Source organism: Barbatula barbatula, assembly GCF_947034865.1.
Source record: "Barbatula barbatula genome assembly, chromosome: 7".
NCBI classification, from domain to species: Eukaryota; Metazoa; Chordata; class Actinopteri; order Cypriniformes; family Nemacheilidae; genus Barbatula; species Barbatula barbatula.
The window spans coordinates 14659407-14682332 of NC_136770.1; the positions used below are offsets into that span (position 1 = coordinate 14659407).

The 22926-nt window shown below is 38.5% G+C and overlaps 1 protein-coding gene across 1 annotated transcript; it reads right to left on the reverse strand.

Annotated features, from left to right (window-relative positions):
- Positions 1 to 1161: 1161 nt before the first annotated feature.
- On the reverse strand, positions 1162 to 21361 carry vdrb (vitamin D receptor b). Its single transcript, XM_079460854.1, has 9 exons — positions 20849 to 21361; positions 13488 to 13635; positions 13233 to 13363; positions 12548 to 12732; positions 11851 to 11950; positions 9810 to 9996; positions 9261 to 9412; positions 6610 to 6726; positions 1162 to 6132 (listed from the first exon to the last, which is right to left on the reverse strand). The coding sequence occupies exons 2-9, from the start codon at positions 13631 to 13633 to the stop codon at positions 5879 to 5881; spliced, it is 1272 nt and encodes a 423-aa protein (XP_079316980.1). The 5' UTR covers positions 13634 to 13635; positions 20849 to 21361; the 3' UTR covers positions 1162 to 5878.
- Between the last annotated feature and the right edge of the window lie 1565 nt (positions 21362 to 22926).

The following is a 22926-nucleotide window of genomic DNA, read 5'->3' on the forward strand; positions in this document are numbered from 1 at the left end:
ATTTAAGAAAAATAGTAAACTGTAGAATAACAAAGACGCGATTATCAGGCTTATGTTTCAACAAAATAATCTGAACAAAAAACTAAACTATAACTATTAAGCATCTTCAATGTAGTCATCTTTTGCCTACAATTTGCAGCAATGTTCTCATTTTCTCAAGCATCTACTTACTATAATATTAAAGGAGTTCCCATATATTCTGTGCGCTTACTGGCTGATCTTTTTACATTATTTAGTCAAAGTCATTAATTTCAAAGTCATTTTTGATTCAATTAAATTTGATTGGTTGATAATGAAAAATGTTTACATTTGCACTAATGGCAGACATTTAAGAATACACCTTCAGATGAAATCCTTTAAAGACAATGACAAATATTTCGATAAAATGTTCAAAAACGTTGTTTATCAGCCATGACACATCATGATTAACCTTTCAAGTTGCAAGATTTTAATCAACACAGACCTTTATTATAAAGAGACTTAAAGTGATACATCCTAGCGACCTACAATCCTAGTGAGATATGTGAGCACGTCAAAAAATGTATATATTTAAGGTATTTTGGTATCTTTTGGTGGCTTTCACAGATATGCTCTGCTATGAGGCCAGGGCAATAAGTTAGGCAACAGAAACAGAGCGTTGAAATTTATTGGTTACAAATGGTAATGAACAATTTTATTTTATTTGAAGCCTCGCCATGTTCTTCAATTGTCATGACTTATATGTTTTACTTGAAAGAAAGTAATGAATTTTAAATGATGATGAAGTAGCTCATACTTTTGTGTTAAAGAAATTCCTGACAGAAACTGTCCTTAAAGAACTGGAGCAATATAAAGAGTAGGCCAACTGTAAAATTACATTCCGTAATATAAGTATTAATATTGATATTATTACTTTGATATATTCTCTTATCTGAAATTCAAAGGGTTTATCATTTTTATGTAATATTACGTCTCCTTACAGAAGCCATTGTAAAAATGTATTGTATTAAATTCAATATTATGATCTAGTCTCTCATCGTGAAGTCTTAATGCTCTAATTACTTAGGACACACATTCTGAACCTATTTCTCAAAACGGTTAGTCATATTCTGAAATAATCAACACGTCAGTGTCATAAAATAATATTCCTCCCCTAAATTTCAGGAAAACCAACATCGTTTAGTATTATATTCTTTTATTGATTTGTAAAACATTTGACCAATATTACATGAAATCGTGAACATGAATTTACAATACCTTATAATGAAAAAGAAAACTAAAAGGAAAAAAACAGGCAATTTCAACCATTGACTTTGATGAATGGTAATATTCAAGAGGTTTTGTACTGGTGAGCAGGCATACTTGCGTTTGCCTGTAAACAGCTAGCATATTTGTATTACAGTTCTCTTACGGTTCCCATTCACTGAGAGACAGAAGTGCTACCAGCACTTATAAGCCATTTAGTGCCACAATTGGTCTCCAGTCTTTCGGTGAAACAGAAGAGAGGAGGTAAAGAGCATGTCACATTCTTTCTCTTTCTTACGGGTACATCTGTCATCCATCGACTACATTTTAGGATTGACCTGGCTTGAGGTATTGATGGTAGAGGAACTAGGCTTTCGCATGAGGTACGGTTTGAGTATGTGTGTTTTGAAGTGTACAAAAGATGACATAATACAACCTTTCAAAAAGAGAAAGAGCGAGGTCATGCTCTGTCATGGTTATGTTCATTTGTGTAAATATTTTTGTGGAGCAGCAAAATCCAACCGAGCAGTCAGAACGAAAGGGGGAGGGGCCTGAGGAGGGGCCAACCAATCCCAGCAGCAACTGAACACTGTCAATCATGGAAGTGACTTAAACAGCTCAGCTTTGTTTGTGAATGAGTATGTATAGGAGTTTGTCTGTAAATCTGTGCATGAAAATGTTGAAGAAAGCTACGGATACAAATACTGTACACAAAGATAATAACAGTTTAAAAAAACTGTTAAGGCGTCTGTTGTTGTTAAGTGAGATTCATAAATGAGGTACTGTGTTGTCCATGTGAGCCACTGCACAGCAATAAATACAAACATGAATCATAAAAAAATACAAATCATATGTGTCTGTTCCCCAGAGAGGTAGTTTGCTATGGTTACATTTTGGACTCAGAAAAGAGACCAACATCATTTTCATCTCTGTCTTTTTCATGCCTCGCCCTATTCGTCATTTAAAATGCAACTTGTGCATTCGTTTATTGGTTCATCTGATCTGTGTTTATGCCAGATGTTGCAGGGATATCATCTTGTATCAGTAAATCAGTACAAAACAAGTCGTGTATGATTACTACATTACTGAAGACTGGAAGATTTCAGTGTTTTCCAGTTTAAAATTCAATCAAAGCCCTCATTCTACAAAGAACTGAGTAGCTTAGTATGGAGAAAAGGCATAAAGACAACAAAATAGACAGTCGAAGAGCGAAAAAAGGTGAAAGTAAGGATATATATCCTACACTGGGCAGGAAGTTAGCATTCCACTTGTTTTCCTATAGTTTGCATATCCACGCATACATACATAACCTCTGCCCTGTGCCACCACCTGTACACTAATACCATAATATCAAAACTAGTCTATAAGAAAATATCTTAAATCTCTTCAGTTTCAAAGAAATACTCGTGTATATATATATCACAAACCTTCGTTATCATTACATTTTAAGTGTCATGACTAAGTTATTTATTAGTAATAACAAGTGTGTACTGAGGAAATGACTTTCTTCACACCTCACTCCTTCACACACACACACCCACCCACACAATCCATCTCGGACTGGGCCAAATATACAATGCCCGGTCATTTATGAATATACTTGGTGTAAAGATAAATGCTATACATCTCGCTCGATATATAAACGCTCACAACTACAGACACGCGAACCAGCATCGCTCTACAGAGCGAGAGAGGTTTCCAGGTAGTTAAATTCAGCCTACGTGATCAATAAATCATCAACCCGGTTGCAAGACGAATCTCAACGCTAAAGACAATCTTCATTTTCTATATTTAACTCCCATACCACAGAAATGTTTTCTAAATCACCCTGAGCCCTGACAGAGAAGTGGATCAGATTCAGAGGAATCAGAAAGTTCAGCCCTCTAATTTGACTCGAGAGGCCTTGACGTCAGTCCCACAAATATCACGTAGAGCTATTACATACGGCGGAGTAAAGAACATCGCTCCCTACAAACACCCCAGACTGAAAAACTTAGCGCACTTTAAATGCATAAGGTAAAGATAAATTAAAATTACCAATGAACAGCTAACAATACCACTGTAAAAAAATCACGTTAAAAAAACTACATTTTCTGGCAGCTGGGGCGCCAGAGATAAACCATAAAAATATTCTTTGCAAATTTGTAGTTTTTTCTGTAATTTTACAGCTTTTGACTATTTAAAAAAAATCCTGTAAAGAATTGTAATTTTCTGGCAGCAGCGGTTGTGTTTTTCTTTAAATTTGTGGTCTATTTTCTGTAATTGTACAGGTATTTTTTACATTATTATTTACATTATCCGTGTAAAAACTGAGGCAGATGTGTTTCAACACGGGCAGTGGCTATTGTGAGACTGATACAGTTGCGTAGACATGGCCAAAATGGCTTCGTGCGAGTCTAAATATTGTGTTTTGGTCAGTGGTCCTCAAACAGGAGGGGCCCCAAGATGGATCCAAGGGGACCACAGAGTTTGTGGCATTTTTTTAAATATAGATTTCTATCATAGCTTTTATGCAATCAATCAGAAAAATAAGACCATGCACGATAAATATTGATTGTATTGTATATGAATATGTTTTTGGTTTTATTACATTTCTACGTTTAAGACTATACGTTTTTATTTGAGGGGGCCGTGAAGCAATACACTCTACACAAAGGGGGCCTTACAACGAAAAAGTTTGAGGACCACTTGTTTAGGTAATAACAGCCAGCCTAAGAAATGAATGTGCCGAGCTGTGTTATGCAGTACTTAAATTATGCTTTGAAAAACCAGCCTGTGGCAACAGGTACCATGTAACACTGTAGTTACAGACAATCATCAATTCTCACACACTGCTATTAAAGAAACCTTAAATAAGAAGAGAAAGAGATTCTGATAGCGTGACTTATTTTCTCAGTCAGTCGAGCTTCCTCGACTGTGTGGCGCAAACAACCATTGTTGTGTAACTGAACAGTTATATCACAAACCCGTCAACAGGTCTGGATCACATTTCACCCCAATATAAGAAAAGTTCAGAAAAAAACATTCTTGAATTATAAATGTTTTTTTTTTTCATTTAGAAGTGAAATGTGTCCCAGAAATTGTATGCGTTTATTCTATTGTATCTTTATCAATCTGTTTTGGAAGTGAAGCAGCAAGTAAAATAAAAAACAATCAATATAAATGATAAATAGCCTTCAGTCTTTCTCAGAAAGGTCATGATTGAGAAAAGTCTGTCCATGAGAAAAATTAATAATGGAATGCAAGAGAGGGAACGCACTAGACAAACTTAGAATGATGACCTACACCTAAAGGACTATATATGATATACAACAATGTAAAGTTTGGAGGTAAAGCTCTCAAGTTTCATTATAAACAATGAATGAATCCAATCCCTATACGTTTGATTTAACACAGTTACTGTAGTACTTGATATTCATCATAACATATTCATTATAACTAGCCAGGGCTGCAGGGTCTCCCTCTGTAAGCTTATATCAAACTGTATTTACACCTTTTCGAGAAAGTAAGAATCTAGTTACTAATATTTACAGGTTTACTGTGTGATGCGTGCTAATGCAGCACTGGCCACTTGCGCAGGCGTCAGGGTAATTGACCAATCACAGCACAGGCGAAGAACAGTAAAGAAGACAGCCATCGGTTCAGCAGCAGTGGTTCCCAACCTGGGGGTCCTCCTCAGCCCCCTTAATGCTTTGAGGTCAGACATAGATGCCTAATAGGTTTATATAAATATATGTTATTTGTTTGCTATCAATGTCACGATAATGCAGTCAAGACATTTGTTTCATTGAATTCTTTTAATAATTTAAAATAAACATTTCAAATTTGTTGTAAATGTACTGGGGGACTCGAAGGAAAAGGTTGGGAACCACTAAATTTACAGCCCTGGATGCAGAGGAGAGCGGGCGGAGCTGCCATGTAATTGGTGAAGTGGCTAGGTAAGGAGTGAGTTAGAGCTATGTGCTTGCATTAGTACTTTCAACCCTGTGCATTTAAAGGCAAGGAGGTGAAGAGACAGGAGAGATCAGCAGAGGTGGACAGCGCGATTGGGGAAGCGTACAGACGTTTAGACCAGGACCAAACACACGTACACACACTCATCCTGTTAAGGGCTACACATGCAGTGTAATACTGTTGGCTATTGAAAATACAGATATATAAGATATACTATATTTACTTGCCAGATGGAAAAAAAACACCATGACCATATTACATTTAGAAAATGGAATATCTACGAAGCTCACTAGCCGGAACTGTATAGTAGGCACACATTGAATCTGTGGCCTCAACAGAAAAATTGGCCATTCTCTATTTAAAAGTTCTGCACTTTTCTACAGGCATTACGGTCTTTAAAATAATTTGGCTTATTTGAGTAATAAGCGCTTAATGCTTTTTTTAACACATTTTATAATGTTTAAAGCCATTGCAGACTTTCCCCCAAAAGTGTGAAATAAACCAGCACTTTCCATCTGGGCCTTAATAGGAGGAAAACGCTCACACACGCGCAGACACCCTCAAGCACTCACAAACGTCGTCCTGAAAACTCTGTATGTATGTTTTAAGGTGATTGTCCGTACATTCACTCCACCCTCACAACGCCCCTATGGGTCACGCCGTCTGACCCATTCATCTTGACCTGACTCGGGCACGGCCACTAAGTAACCTGTCCGCCGAAGACTTCCAGCACGAGGGGAGTCAGCTGCATGCTGTGTTCGGGCTGGAAAGAGAGTGAGCGGTACTGTTTTGAGTGTTCTTCATTGAGGCTGCGGAGGTCTGCCAGCTTTTGTATCATCTTAGCGTAGAGCAGATGGCCCCCCGGGTGATGTGCACGGATGTGTGCCTGCAGAACTTCAGACAGTTTGTCCTGCAGAGCTTCCACTCGCTCGTGGTCCTGCACTCCTGGTCGGTCTATGATCACACGAACACAGGCGAAATTAGATTACCAGCCACCACATGAGTCTGTGACACGTACTGTGGGCGGAGCACATGAGCAGAGCAGGACGGAATGGAAGTTGATGTTAACATCCGCTCCATCGCGTTTACTGACTGATGTTAGTATTTCAGTAAGCTTGCATTCTTTTTTTTATATGTGACTGTTTTGAAGGAACGTAGCAGTGGACTGTTCGCCATAGACTAAATGTGGAGGGGAAATTTTTTAAAATAAATCACATTGCACTTTATTCCTATTGGACTAGATCAAATTGAGCTAACAAAATAACTACAGACTAAATTCCAGTGGGGAAAAATAAGAAACGAGTGAAAATATCAAAATGGAGAACGGTTTTAAATCATAATACACAAAACAAGAATCCCAATAACTGTATTGTAACTCAGCTACAGATATAATATTTTTAATTCCTTGCTGTACAGAGAGTAGGTGCTGACCTGGAGACAGCAGGCAGATAGCCATCAGCAGCACATGTTCCTCCTCTTGTAGGTTGAGCTTTTTCAATCCCACCTGAAATTTCACCAGAGGCTCCAGCAGGTCCACAGTGTGTCCAGCTGTAAAGCCCAGACATGCACAAAAACATGAGGTTTTCATTACTCATAATTAACAGAGAAGCCATTTATGTTTGTAAAAACACCTACAAACCATCTCTATGTGTGAGAGTAAAATAACTTTTCATAAAAAATTGTGAAAGTTGACAAACAGGTTTCCCAAACTCCCCTCTTTGCGCCATAGTTTGTAAGGTAGGCTGAGAACATATGAAGTTGCAGGAACTCTGTGTTAAAGTACAGAACAGGTCAAACTGACCTGCGAGAACACTTTTCTCACCCTTATGTCATTCCAAACCATGTCTTTCTTTATTCTGTACACGAATAAAGGTATTTTGAAATTCCCTATATGTAGGTCCTCCGCAGTGCAATTTAAGGCTGTGGACAAAAGCTTAATATCTACAAAGAAGGCAAACGTTCACTCAGGAAGCAGCAGCAATTACCTCTACATCATCTAGATCATGTAAGTATGTTTGTCTTTCAGACTGTAATTTCAGAATAAGCGCAAGTCTCTCTCCCGATGAGTTCAGAGTGTGCATGAAGGGAGTGGCGTGTAAATCAAGTGCATTTTCAAATATTTATGAACTTGGACAGCTGTTTAAAGCTGCTGACAGTTATTAAAGATGTAAACCGCTATTTTCACGGGCAAATGACACCACGTTGCGTCTGTATTATAAACTGCGAATAAACTCTTCCTCGTGTTAATTAAACGCACACGGTTTTCGCGATCTGGCAGATAAATCCCTTTGAAAAAATGCCCAAAACACTACAATTTTGTAATGGTTTATAATGCAAAAAGCTATTTCAATGGAAACCATTAATTTGTGGTAATTGATGTTTTTTAAAAGCAGGCTTGTTAAATTTATAATCTGATCTATTGATCTCAATCTGTCATATACAGGTATGTTTTGCTTCTTTTAATATATTTTATATAGCTTGTATAATAGTGTAAATTTGCTGTCTCCTCAAAATAACTAATGTCCAAATTGGGCTCAGTGTCAATATTTTGTTGGCCACCATTATTTTCCAGCATCGCCTGAACCCTCTTGGGCATGGAGTTCACCAGAGCTACGCAGGTGGCCACTGGAGTCCTCTTCCACTCCTCCATGACGACGTCCTTACGCCCCTCCACCTTCCGTTTGACGATGCCCCACAGATGCTCAATAGGGTTTAGGTCTGGACACATGCTTGGCCAGACCCTCACCTTTACCCTCAGCTTCTTTATCAAGACAGTGGTCGTCTTGGAGGTGTGTTTGGAGTTGTTATCTCCGAAGGGAGGGGATCATGCTCTGCTTCAGTATGTCACAGTTGTGTACATGTTGGCATTCATGGTTCCCTCAATGGACTGTTGCTCCGGCACTTATGCAGTCCCAGACCATGACACTCACCAGCATGCTTGACTGATGGCAAGACACACTTGTCTTTGTACTCCTCACCAGGTTGCCGCCACACACGCTTGACACCATCTCAACCAAATAAGTTTATCTTGGTCTCATCAGACCACAGGACATGGTTCCAGAAATCCATGTCCTTGGTCTGCTTGTCTTCAGCAAACTGTCCTCAGGCTTTCTCGTGCATCATCTTTAGAAGAATGTTGCTTCTAGGATCTATATGATGCAGTGTATGGTATGAGCACTGACAGCCTGACCCCCCCACCCCTTCAACCTGTGCAGCAATGCTGGCAGTACTCATACGTCTATTTCCCAAAGACAACCTCTGGAAAGGAAGCTGAACATGTTCACTCAACTTCTTTGGTCGACCATGGCAAGGCCTGTTCTGAGTGGAACCTGTCATCCCCGCCGTATTGTCTTGACACTGTGCTGCAGCTCAGTTATAGGGTCTTGGTAATCTTCACATAGCCTAGGCCATCTTTATGTAGAGCAACAAAAAAAATTCTGACCCTCAGAGAGTTCTTTGCCATGTTGAACTTTCAGTGACCAGTATGAGAGGGTGAGAGCATAACACCAAATATAACACACCTCATTCACACCTGAGACCTTGTAACACTAACGAATCATGTGACACCGTGGAGAGAAAATGGCTAATTGGGCCCAATTAGGATATTTTCACTAAGGGGTGTACTCACTTTTGTTGCCAACGGTTAAGACATTAATGGCTGTGTTAAATTATTTTGAGGGGACAGCAAATTTACACTGTTATAAAGCTGTACACTCACTACTTTACATTGTAGCAAAGTGTCATTTCTTCAGTGTTGTCACATGAAAAGATACAATAAAATATTTACAAAGGGGGTGTACTCACTTCTGCGAGATATTGTCTGTATATATATATATATATATATATATATATATATATATATATATATATATATATACAGTGGGTACGGTTCATCAGAACAAAGAAATTTATACAGATTTGGAACAACTAAATGAAGACAGAATTTTCATTTTTGGGTGAACTATGCCTTCAAGTCAACCAACAAATGGCTCTCACAAGACAGCATTTTTAAAAAAGAAGTCACGGAACAAATCACAGTAAATTTTGCAGTAAAACACGTGTATGCTTGAGTTTGAGCACACCTTTTGTGACATCATTGACACCGTATTTGAAGTCTGGTCCTCCGCAGCTCCAGCTCATATCCTCTAGATTGAAGGACTGGTTGGACCTCAGCATGATCACTTCTATAGCACTAGACTTCAGCAGAGCGATCTGATCTTCAGCTGTAAGATCCCTGAGACAAACATGAACCAAAAAAAGACATCAACTCATGATTCTGTGAATGGCAGATGTGACATTCCTATGGGTTACCATAGCAACATGAGGTCCGTGACGCATGTGTGTACGAGCATTATGAAAGCTGCTGAAAACATTTATAAGAACACATAGGAAGGCAAGAAACATGTTCCTGAAAAAATATAATTGATGATTTTCAAGTCATCATATGCGGGTTGAGTAAAAGGTGGAAGGCTACACAAACAGTCATGTCTTTCACTAAGTGGATAAAATAAATGGACGGAACAACCTTAGCTCAAAGGCTTTTAGGGGTGTAGTTGTGAACAACTGTGGATCTTTTCTTCCATTTAAATAAAGTAATGCTGCTACCCTTCCCTACATACACATCGCCATACCTGAATCCAGGAATCATCTTGGCAAAGCCGATGACTTTCTGAATGCTGTAGGAAACCAGATCAGCCAGGTGAGGAAGCATAGAGAGACTAGAACCCTCATCCTTCTTTGAATCAGGACTGGAGTTTAAACCCTGCTCCTGATACATCATGAATATGTTGCTCAGATTCAACTTGCGATCTCCTGACTCTATAAAAGTGGAGAGAGAGAGTCAGTAAAAAAATCAGCATATTGGTACTGTCCTTCTGAAACCTTATATCTTGTTTCATCACTTTTGCCCTAAATCATTATTATTATTCACCCTTTATGTTTGTCACTGGGTTTTGCAAATATCTTTAAAAAATTGTTTTTATAAGTACGCAATTTGGACAATAATGATAAGTAAGTGAATACAGGAAGTATAAATCAGCATTATACAGGTATAAGCTTACTGGCTTCCATGCTCTTTAGATAATGTTATCTAACAGGGAAGTTCCAACCTATTCTCAGAAACAATTTGATGACCTGCCTGAACATCTATTTTTTACTATTTGTTTATTTAAATATTGCTTTAAGGAAGAAAGTATCGTCATCATACTGAAATTATGGACATTTTGATTGTTATATTGAAAATGTTTCAACCAGTAGTTCAGCTATACCGTTCAACTCTCACTATATATATCTATAAGTTGTTATTGAAGGCATGGTTCACCCAAAAATTAACACTAGTTGTTCCAAAACCTGTATAAATAAAGAATATTCAAAGACATTTTAGCCAAACAGTTCTTGGACCCCATTGACTTCCATAGTAGGAAAAATTACAATGGTAGTCAAAAGTGCCCCAGAACGGTTTGCTTTCCTACATTCTTCAAAATATCTTCTTTTGTGTTCAATAAAATAAGAAACTATAAGGTTATTGTAGTAAATGGGGTCCAAGGACGGTTTGGTTATAAGTATTCCTCCAAATATCTTTCTATGTATCGATTAGAACAAGGACATTTATACAGATTTGAAACAACTTAAAAGTGAGTAAATGATAACAGAATTATTTTTGGGTGAACTTTCCCTTTAACATGTGGAAGTTAAAGTACATTGTGTCCCAAACTAGTCAAACGGAGTTAGATGTTAAGGGGAAAGGGGTGTGACATATGGGTATGGTTTGGATTTAATTCTGACACAAGGATCTAGGAAAGAAATAAGCTCTGTCAAACTAATTTATTATGTGTTAATGCAATTAATTAATACATCACAGTCATTGCTGTGAAAAGCCCAAACGATGTTACATCATTGTGGCGGAACTGAACTGGCATGACAAAAAGTGGCTTTAAAAGTCCATATATTTGTATCATTTTGAAAAAATCTCAACAGCAGCCATTTACTGACCTACAGTCCAGCAATCCATTTAAAAATCAGGTTCATCAATCCATCTGAAGTAGATTGAGACCAAACACAGCCCATTTGGACATTTTTTATTTTTCGTTAATGAACACATCTAGAATGACATTTTATGCTCTTGCGTCATATGTCTTGCTATTTGGCTTGATATTTTTAAAAACACTGTGAAGTTTAACAAAAATGTTAATCTTATGAGCCTTGAATTATGTTTCTGCTCATATTGATTTCATAGCAGGTAAATCCCTTATTATGGAATTTACATAAGAGTTCAAGAGGCAATATAAATGTATTAAAAATATTATATACATAACATGATCAGAAATGATGTATAATTTAAACAAATTACCGACAATTTAGATTATATATAGCGTTTGACATATAAACAAACTGCTGCTTCCAGGATGAGTTATTTATATGTGTTCGTGTGTGCATGTGAATAATCTATTTGTCATTAAAGAGGCTCTCCTGTGACGTCAGACATGGTGGGATGGACGGCGCCTGCTGCGCAGATTAGACACACAACCACCTAACACACACACATGCCACCACCAAACCGAAAAACATTTCTCGGAATAAACTTTATGGATGATTCACACGGATGAGTTTAAGTGTGTGGGTGTGTATACATGCATTTAATATGTTATATGTATTAATATGTATGTGTGTCACCTGGAGAGTGGCTAAAGGAGTCCGAGGAGGCATCTGATAGTGAGTGGAGAGACGCGGCACGGCTTGCACTACGTGTAACTGGACCCTCTCTAACCGGAGGCTGCAACACAACACGCAAAAACGCATTCACATGATGTATGGTGCAAAAATAGCCTATTCACACAAAGACTCATTTCCAACAAGTACATTTTGCACTATAGTCATGTTAAATCAATGGTTGTCTGTTAAGACAAGCATTGTTGTGGCACAATGTGTTCTGGGGTACTGCAATTTCATCCAGCCCAGTTGTTTGCCCAGTTGTTTTTTCACATAGATCTGAACGTTAAATCTCACGACGAACATTTGTCTGTGTGTGAACAAGCCTTGAACTGAAAGATAAAAAATACTGTTGTCATTTACGCAACTTAAGTTTCTTCTGCAGAACACAAAAGAAGATATTTTGAAGAACGTTAACTGGCCCCCATTCACTTGCATTGGTTTTGTGTCCATACAACAGAAGTGAATGGGGGCCAGTGCTTTTCGGTTACCAAAATCCCCTTTTTGTGTTCTATGGACGATATAAAGTCATAAAGGTTTGAAATGACATGAGGGAGAGGAAATGACATAATTTTCATTTCTGGGTGAACTATCACTTTAAGTGTATTTAAAAACTGTTATGCAGAAGAGATGGATAGTACGAGAAAATGTTATTATTTACTCTGAAGCGCGAGAAGTCGGAGTAAGAATCATCGTAAGTTTTGTGGTGCGCCTCCACCAGCGTGCTGATGATGTTGCGCTCCTCCTCCGTGAGGCGGGGCTTCTGGGCCTCTTTCTGCGCCTCCTCCTCCTTCCTCCTCTGGATCAGTTCCTTTTTTCTCTGAACCTCCTCATCTGTCAAAATAACTAAAAAGCAAATACATTTACAAGTGCATCTTCTCTGTGACAACAGGTGCATTACATGTTCAATAGGTTGGCAAAAAAAGAAAATTGGTTCTGAATGCATTTTTTTATTTGAAGGGAGTAAAGCGGTTTGAAATCCTAGGCAAGACCTAAAGCAATTCACAGTTTCAGAATCAATTGCAAGGAATTGTCTCTAAGGATCATGTGATCACAAACCGAAAAATGACTTGAATCATCCTCTGAAGCCTTTGCCAGCAGCTTTGTGTATAGGACTTTTGTGAACAGATCACATTACTTTCTTATGTTTGAGACAACTCTACAAATAGCATTCGCTTCCTGCAAGTGTCCACTGAGGTCACAGCAAAGACGTTAGCAATTAATAAGACATTATTTTAATCTCTCAAACAAGAATGATTTAAATCTAGAATTAAAGTGAAATGATGGATTTCTTAGCTGATGCTGATCTGTGGTGCCACTCAGATGCATGTAGGCTAGTAACTCACACTCTTTCATCATGCCAATATCCAGGCAACGCTTGAGTCTGCAGGCCTGGCAGTGTCGACGGTTGTCTTTAGTGATGGTGCAGCTTCCATTAAATGGACAGGTAAAACTGGCTTTCCGCTTCATGCTGCGTCTAATGAACATCCCCCACACACATTTACACACAAGCACACACGGAACTATAAATAACCTGGCAGTATCATACTGGTAACAGATTATACGTGTTAATGCGTGAATGCAATTCTGGGTCTGTGTACCTGAAGAAGCCTTTGCAGCCCTCGCAGGTCATCGCATTAAAGTGAAAGCCAGAAGCTTTGTCCCCACACACACCACATATCCGAGGAACATTCCGGTCAAACTCATCTGGCACTTGAGTGGATGTACTAACAGCAGACTCCATCATTACTGGATACACCGAAGAAGAGCAAGAGAGAGAGAGGAAGAGACACAGATGTTGTCATATGTACAAAGTAGTGCATTTGTGGGTACCATTACAGGGAAAAGAAAACAGGTGTGTGTTAATCACATCCCTAGATCGTGAAGCAGTCTGTCGCACACACAAATTCGAGCACAGACAGGGACTACGAGTCCCAATGGCCTCAATAAACAGGAAAAAGTCACTGGTATATCAACGACTGGCTTTCTTTTTGTTATTTGTTTGGTTTACGACTGTTCGTAGAACAATTCTATTACATATTAACGCAACCGTTAAAAAAGTTTGCTGGATTTAATTTGCATGACTGTCTAGCGTGTACTTGTGGTACCATCCTGATTTTTGAAATAAGGAACTGACCGACAGGCCACATGTCCAAGCAGAAAAAACTAAAGTGAGTTACGCATTTCTTCTAACACTGACCGACAGCATAACAGACCCACAAATCATAAATGACATTCTTTTGCAAGCTTTGAATAATTAACAATCCTTTAATAGAACAGTAAATCATTCGGATTAAAGCCATGAGGCCAGTATCACCAACAGAATGGCGAAAAAAGGTTCTTTATATAAGCTTCACTAATGTATGCGCATCGATAAAGAGCGCACGGCACAAGATAGATGAGAATATAAATTAGCTATATCGGTGCTTCACAGTTAAAGAAAAGCTGTACTGTCAGAGGCAAGATGAGTGACAATCAAAACAAACCGCTGTGAACTTAAATAGCACATTGAAGCCATCAGAATGCTTTTTATGCATTAAAAAAAAAGAACAAGGTTAGCAAACATGTAGGCATTTAAAATCATTATAACCCATGTGAGTGGTCTGACGACAAATGTTTGTCATGCTGACATTAGTCAGGTTCACGGTGACATGCAAGTAAAACATTTAAAAACGTCAGATGATAAGAATATTGTGACAATAAATGAGTTTATAAAGAACCTGATGAGCTGGATTACAAGGTAACATATATATACACATGAATAACCCATTCACTACCGTGCAAAGGGTGATCCTCAATAAAGTGGTAAAAAAAGATTGAGAACATTTCGTTCCTTGTGAACATATTTGCCAAAGGGACATCAGCACACTGTAGGTACAAACAGGAACAGCACGAACCAAATAAACACACCTCGGCATAGAAAGTGATGTCATGGTCTTCCTGTTTCCCAAGTTCTAAGGAAATTCCAACAAAAGGGAAAATTGTCTTTTTTGTGGCCTCTATAAAATAAACATACACTCTTTAATTGGGAAAATATGCAGAACGTTCGTTTAGTTTCCCTAAAGAAATAGCAGATCAGGAACAGACACAAAATATGACCCTTTTTTGAATAAAGGTTCTCAGATTACTGCACACAAAACAAATAACGCCAATAAAAGTATTTCATAAGACTTCACCGCATAATGATGCATTTATCTAAACGGGACCCTTCGTTTATTTAACTATTCAAAATGTGAGACACATTTGCAGTCTGTTTTGTGAAGATTTGGTTGGCTGGAAGCCGTAAACATGGCACTACTTATGTGCATCCTTTGGAGAGTAAACTTCAGATGGAAATTACAATTACTTCATAAATTTCTATTTTTTCCCAATTCAAATTTATAAGACACCCTGGCAGCCTTAAAAAAGAAGAAAGGCTTAAATGATACCAAATAATGTCCTTTGGATTAACAAAAATAATTCCCCTTCTTCAGAGTAAAGAACTAGCATCATTTGTTTGCAGATGCTGCAATTGATACGTTGTCAATTATGGATTGCTAAGTGATTTTAACTTACACAATTAATATATTAACTTACATATCAAAGCAGTGAAATGCATCAAGTAAGTAAGTAAACACGTTAAGTAAGTTTGATTATTTTGGATTTTATCTGACTTCTTAGCCTGCAGAACAAATCTTTAGAGTAGTAGAGTAGAGTAGCTATGACTGATTAACAGTAGAGTAGCTATGACTGATTAAATACATTCATTTAAAAAGGGCTGCAAACTGCAAATCTCAGACCTTTGTAGGACCATTACAAGAAATTAGCTTTCACAAGCCTCCAAAATCATTAACGGCGGATGCTGTGTGTTTTCTAAAGGCTTTTGGACTGTGAAGGTGACGTCGACTCACCAGTTTAGTATATAGCTCCTCTTATCAACACACACATAGCGTAAAGGAGATAAGAGATTTTCAGACATGTGAAATGTGCCTTAACTGTGTGCTTAGGTTAATGTTTTATGCCATACCACATAGCGTCCAAGGAAATCTTTAAACCTTAAGGGCACACTGGGATAATTTAGGTCTTAACACGTGAGGACAGCATGGGCAGCAATGGCTCCGTTTCGCTATATATGTGTGATCATGATGCCCTTTAAGGTACTTCAGAGTTAATGATTAAACTGACCGAAGCATCACATAGCTCTGATGACTATGTAGGCCAAGGTGTATGAGAAAGCGCTTCCATCTTGAGCGGTATGAACTGGTTGTGATTGCAAATATATGTAGGCCAACTTATGACTAGAGCAAAGGAGGTGGTTGACCTTGAAATAACATGGTCAGGTCGTTTTTGTATTGCGAGTAAAAAAATGTGATTGGTTAGATAAAAGCAGATTAACATTCAATAACATTCTGCCATGGTTATTGTGTAACATACATTCGTGCTATAGTAACTCTACAGTACGTTCTAACTCTTTGTAGCTACGGAGATGCGTAACTTGTCATACGTAACAATGGTATCGCTGCAATAAATACTTAAAGTATCTGAATACCCGAGTTCATTTGGACTTTGTAACTAGTGTGGCATTAAAGTATCACAAATTTGGGTAAACAGAGAAAAGCTCATTGGTCTTTATAGATGTGGAGATGGGATAGAAATGCTGTCAGGGTTTCATAAACCTTCATTAGCTACGACAGACAGAGACAGTCACGCTGCAGGAATGCCAAGCTTGGCATAGAAACCATGTGGAAAACACAGAAAAACCTAGAAAAGCACATACTAAAGATCCAAAGAACCGTTCCCAAACTTGAAGGAAACTGGATTTAATGGCTGTAACACGCGACCGATCAGCGGGGCTATAAAACAATACAAAAATACAAAGAGAGACAATAGAGTTTCCAACGCACATGCCCACAAAACAGGGCAATGTGTATCCACGTGAAATATGTAGCGCGGAGCCAGAAGGGTCAGTCCGGGTCCAGGACACACAGAAAATTCTGCTGTCCTCAAACGAACCGTACTGGAAACACACGGCCACATGCTCAAACACACACAACTCTCGCCGTCTCACTTTCTTTTAAGCGCAAACAACGCACAAAAATTCCACAGACAAACCAATTCCCGTGCCAGACAACACTCTATGAAGACATGGTAAAGTCATTGTTTTCAGACAACTCCTTCAAAAAAGATCAGAAATTTCCATTTGCATAGGCTAGAAACTTTTACACACCTTGCTTACATCTATAGAAGACGACAAAATCTTTGGAATTCCACATTGTAAAAAAACAAATATATAGACAAACGCAGGCGCTTGTGAACGACGGCATTCCAATTCTGCGGATATCTGCAGAACTTACTGCGGGGTTCAGGCAGAGCAGATTCTGTGTGGTCCTGCTTATAAGTAATTATCTATGCTTGATGTTTGCCACAAGAGGCCTTTACATTAACGGACCTCTCGGGGGGCAGGAACGAATGAGGAACTCGTAGCAATCAAACTGGTTTAGTTTTAAACTCAAGAAATAAGATACATTTGTGGAGCAGGGCAAATTTGATCCATGTAGGCCAACCTCACAAGTCACTCTTTAACATAAACACAGCTTATGGAGTAGAGAAGGCCATAACGTCGCAGCTTTTTTCTTACTTAAACATCGGCATATTATAGAAGGAATGCAATGCGAACCATATAAAATGATTTATGCATCAAATGTGAATTTCCTGAAAAGCCCAAGTTGTTTTCCATTTGAGTGTATCTTAAAAACACTCTAGAAATCTCATCTAAATTTCATTCTTTACATAAAACATATACACGCTAAAAAAACACACAGAACATTGACACTATATCAGCATAATACATACTATATTTTTAATTTATTTAGATTTAATTAAATAAAAAATGCTTAATTCAATATATTTGACTATTGTCACCTGTGATATCCTACATAGCTACTCTTTACTACTCACATATGATTCCGCAATATTTAACTTTTCAGATAATTAAATGCAATAATTTATTTGGAAGATATAAGTATGATAATAAAATAAACCAGTCATTATCTCACCAAATAGGCCTAAAACCTGACTGTTCGATCAGGACGCCAACGTAAAGACCCTCACACAGTGTAGTACAATAAAGAATGTCAACAGCATCTAAACATAAGTCATTTTTAATACTCAAAGAAGCTTTGAAGTAGATATATAGAGCAATTTATAGCATTGAGTTAACAGAAGCAATGCACATCAGTGGCTGTAGATATGCTATGGAAAGACACATTAATCATTCATCATTCCATCCTGCCGAAAACCCTCCTGAAAAACATGAATTATTTCTGAACTGTTAAATTCATCTTAGGCAAACAAACATTACTTTCTAAGGTAAGGATTTGCCACACTAAATAAACAAACATCAACCAACAATGCATATGTTGCAAAACAGCCTGAAGTCAAAATCAGGTTGTTTACAAACCAGAAAACTGTGAATAGTTTCTTTACGTGCTCATCTTTGGTTACCCTTTCCGTAACGCGACCACTCCGCTCTCTTCATACAGACGCACATGACCAGAAGTGTAATTGACTCCTCCTTCCTCTTTCCTCCCTTTTCCCTCCTTCCGTACAGGGGGTCTTTCTACCCTGTGTCCAATCCCAGAGGTCTGCATACACGCACACACACATACAGCCAACTTCCCCTTCAACGGGCCTCTCTACAGTCAAAGCCTCACAGCTTCTGCCTGGAGTAACAGAAACTACACACAGGCACAAACATTCCAGCCTGTAAAATGAGCACCGCCACAATAACAACCAAAACATCACAATCCAGTTCCTTTAAACAAAAAACACGTAACACAAATGCAACCTATACAAAGTGAGATGTGCACATATACGCGGGCGGCACTAAAGACTATGAGATTATGAGCTAAATGTACAGGTGCGTGGGTTTCTCAAGACGTCATAGAACATATACATTTCCAGTAGGAGTGTGGACTTATATACATGCTGAGAAAGACATACTAGAACTAGCATAGTGAAATACAGAAATTCACTTTGTTTATTATTAATACTAATAAACACTTCGGTTTACAGGTTTATTTACATTTGCATTGGAATTAAACAGCAAGTCACTTTATTGTACTCTTACATCTGATGAGACCATTTACAAATTATTGCAATACGGCACCTCAGGGGGTTTCTCTGTGCGCCTGTTCCATTACCGTCAGACCGTTGTTGTTTACACACTTTAATTCACTTTCAATTGACCTTTTACTATTTAACTGTATTACTTATATATAGTATATACACAATATTTGTAAAGTACCAAGTTTAAGTAAATTAACAAGTTTGACAGATTTGACAGATAACAAATGTGGTCATTGTCCATGGCATGCATATGAGCCTTGTTCTAAGTATAAATTAGACAAGTGACTTTGATAGTTGATCAGGTCAGCAAGATGAGAAAGAAAAACATTACTTTAGAAATTAGATAAACATGTTGCTTATATATATATATATTTAATATAGTACCTTTGAAAGCTGGTGATCCCAAACAAAACAGAGGAAGGGTTTAGAAATTTGTCCGGATACACAATGTCAGACTATTTCCTCTCAAATGAGCACATCTAAGTGTTGAATTTGCACAATGAAGCGGAGTTCACAAAACAAGTACCGCTAATTGATTAAAACCACATAGTAGTAATAGTTCTATAGGCAAAACAAATCTATCAACATTGGGAAACTGACATTAATAGTGTCCATTTAACAAAAAAATATGGACTTTTTTGTGGTAAGTCAAATTTATGTGACATGCACAAACTGGTTGTGTTAGCCACTAACTCCAAAGCCCAGTTCAACAGACATGTTTAACAAACAATGCACACTACTACAGATTCTCAACATACCAAAAGCACAATATGCTTCCATGTCAAAGAGCCACACGCTTTTTCTGCCATAGAGTCCACAAGGGCATTATGTTAAACAATACTGTCAAGGCTGTTATGACTTTTCGTAAAAAAAAAAAAAGATTTTATTTTCATAACACATTATAAAAACGCCACAAACATGCAGTTATGACTTAACTGCATTTAAGGTGAATGGCAGAAGTGAATTATTACAGAGACATGACTAACAAATACAGTACAAACCGTTATTCAAATACTTAAATAATACAATAACTGCAACTTGGGTTGTAAAACATAAACCAAATACCGAACAGGCAAGTTGTTTACGTACACTGAAAAATTGACATCATAACAATGACACTGTACATTAATGAATGATCTATTGGCGATTACATAATGCAATCGTGTGTTGGAATTACTATTTAAATGTTAAATAATTAAATGTTTCCGAAAAAACCCGATTCAGCAGATTCATAATCTTCTGGTGTTAATTAGTTACAAATATTTCTTGAGCCACGGAACTCGAAGGGAAAACTACGTTTTTAAAGTATTTGTGTGTGTGTGTATATAAAAATTATACAGGGGTTATTGTCGCTGTGACTGGATGATGTCGCAGTTGGAAATTACTGCAACAGATGAGCCGATGCGCAGCTATACTAATGAACTCGCATTTTAACATTGCTCTAAATATAATGACTGAATGATTCATTAAAAAAAATAGGCTGCTTTGGAGTATTTTTCGATAGTAACGTTAGCTGTATTCAGGGACATGCGCGAAGTTTTCCACGTTGAATAACTCAAGGTCGGTCTTTAAATTGCTTTCAATCAGTGCAACGAGAATTGTAAAAAACTCAAATCGACGCTCAACCCCTTTTGTATAAGAAGCGTGTGAGATAAACAACCCGATAACATACATTCACAGTCAAAAACTACCACGCTTCGGGTATCATGTGCCAAGTTGATGCTGACAAAAAAAAACAGTCACTTGAGTAGGTTACCTAACATTAGCAGACTAGCAGCTTTGTTTTGAATTGCATTAGTGTGCACAATGTTCACTTTGATAATATGCGTGCAGGAGTCAACTGGTCGCTTCATACCTGCGTGTAACTTTTCCGATCAAGCGTGACGTGACTTCTCCTGGTTTACTTCTGCCCGTAACTTGTAAATCTTGTTTCTTTTTTCACGCCTAGAACTTGGCGCCAGCTCACATGCTAGCACGCCGAGACACGGAGAGAAAACACGCCCACTGCCTCGACAGCGCAGCCCGCAGAGGGTCGCCGCGTTCCACGTCCAGCGTATCGCAGCCCCTTACACACGGACGAGCCTGTGATCGAGGTAGTCCGTGCGATGCTAACGAATTACACTGGCTATTAGGACTGCTTCGATATCCATCACGTGCCGATTTATCACGAGCCTGCGTCTTAACAAGAGAACAATAAAAACCAAATCGAATCTGAACACAGATATATCGCCCTATCTGAGCGACTCGCCGCGATGGGTTTCCGGGTACAAAGCAAACTTTGAACTCACGCTAGCTTTAGAACTGTAAAAATGTTGCACTTCACCCTAAATGGATGGGACTCCGTGTAAGTATGCCCCGCCCCGACTCTACCCTACACGGCCGATTTTCCTCCAATAACGGATCATAGACTCTGTAACGGTGCGTCCTCTGTTTTGGTTGGTGTGACATCCTCTGCCACGCGCGCACTGTTTGGACAGGTCGGTTGTTCGTAACGCGCGTGGGGACAACTCCCACATTCCACAAGCAAAACACACGCAGACGCACGGCCCCCTCTGCATTCAGAGGCGAGCAATCGCGCGCGCACATACACATACTCACTCACGCGCACGAGGGGTGTGTCATGACGTCAGAGACGCCTAAGATGTAAACAGTTTGTCCGCATGAGGTCGAGCATCACATTAGTCTATAAATAAGGTGAAACGTGTCAGGCACTTAATTCAGCATTGTTAGGCTGGTCCACGCGGCAGCCTCGACACTAAGAAAAACGTTATTAATACAAAACAAACAATGACCGAGCCAACAACCTACTTAACTTAATAGCAGTAGGCGTTTTCCGGTCGCCAGTGAGTAATGGAAATGTTCAATCGCCTGCGACGGGCAGCCTTTTAAAATATAATATTTTGGGTTATGAGTTCATGGTTTACTCGGGTGTGTCTGCCTGTAGGCCTTTAGCAGAGGCGTCTGATTTTATGTCCTAAACGCTGTATTGTGTGTGCATACGTAAAAAATGAGATACGGAACAAGTTTGATTGTGCGAGACTCGATCACATGATGGTCGGCCTTGCGGCACTAGCTGTGAGTAGAATGCTGTGTAGTGCGTTTGTACTGCTTGCGTCCATATGTGGGGGGAAATTGCGCATTATGCGTCAAAAAAACGCTAGCAAGCGGGGCTGGAAGAGATGTCTGCTCTGATCAGTCCATGTTTCCGTAGCACTCGCGCTGGATTATTTGGGCTATGTCTGTAATTATGTAGGGGCACCCTATAGGGTATTGTGTATTTGTCGTACATCCACTATAGAAACAGGAACGCAAAGTAGAAAAGATAAAGATACATTTGCTTAAAAACAGATATGGTAACTTTCGCTCTGTCATCGTGTTTACCCCAATTCCTCTCACAGCTGACTACTTTTTTCATACAGTTTAAATTTTTGTAAATGTTCTCCTTTTCATCTCTCCCGTTTCCTATGTACAAAGTGTTCCGATGGGGACATTGTGTAATAGGTCATAACCTCACAAAGATCATTATGGAATGTGTTCATAGTAGGTCAAAGTTAAAAAATAATCGGTATTTTGCAATCTAATGAGCAGAAAATAACAGCTACAAATGCACAACAAAAACAATTGAATTGCATCATCCAAAGTGAAGCAGATAGTTGTGCTTTAGGACTATTTTTAAAAACTTATTGTACCAGCTGTATAAATAGATTGGTTATAATGTTAGTAAAAGCTAAAAAGGGGAAAGCCAAAATTAGGATATTATGTTTTAGCTCAAAATGACAGTCTACAACTGTGGATTGTTGTTACAGCTGAATGCAGTGATCAAATATTCCTTGTGAGAAGTTGGAGATTCGTATATCAAAAGTGGATCTGTTGTCACATGATAAGTATCCGAGAACTAGAGCCGTTGCAGTGCTTTTGTAGAGCGTCGCGGTC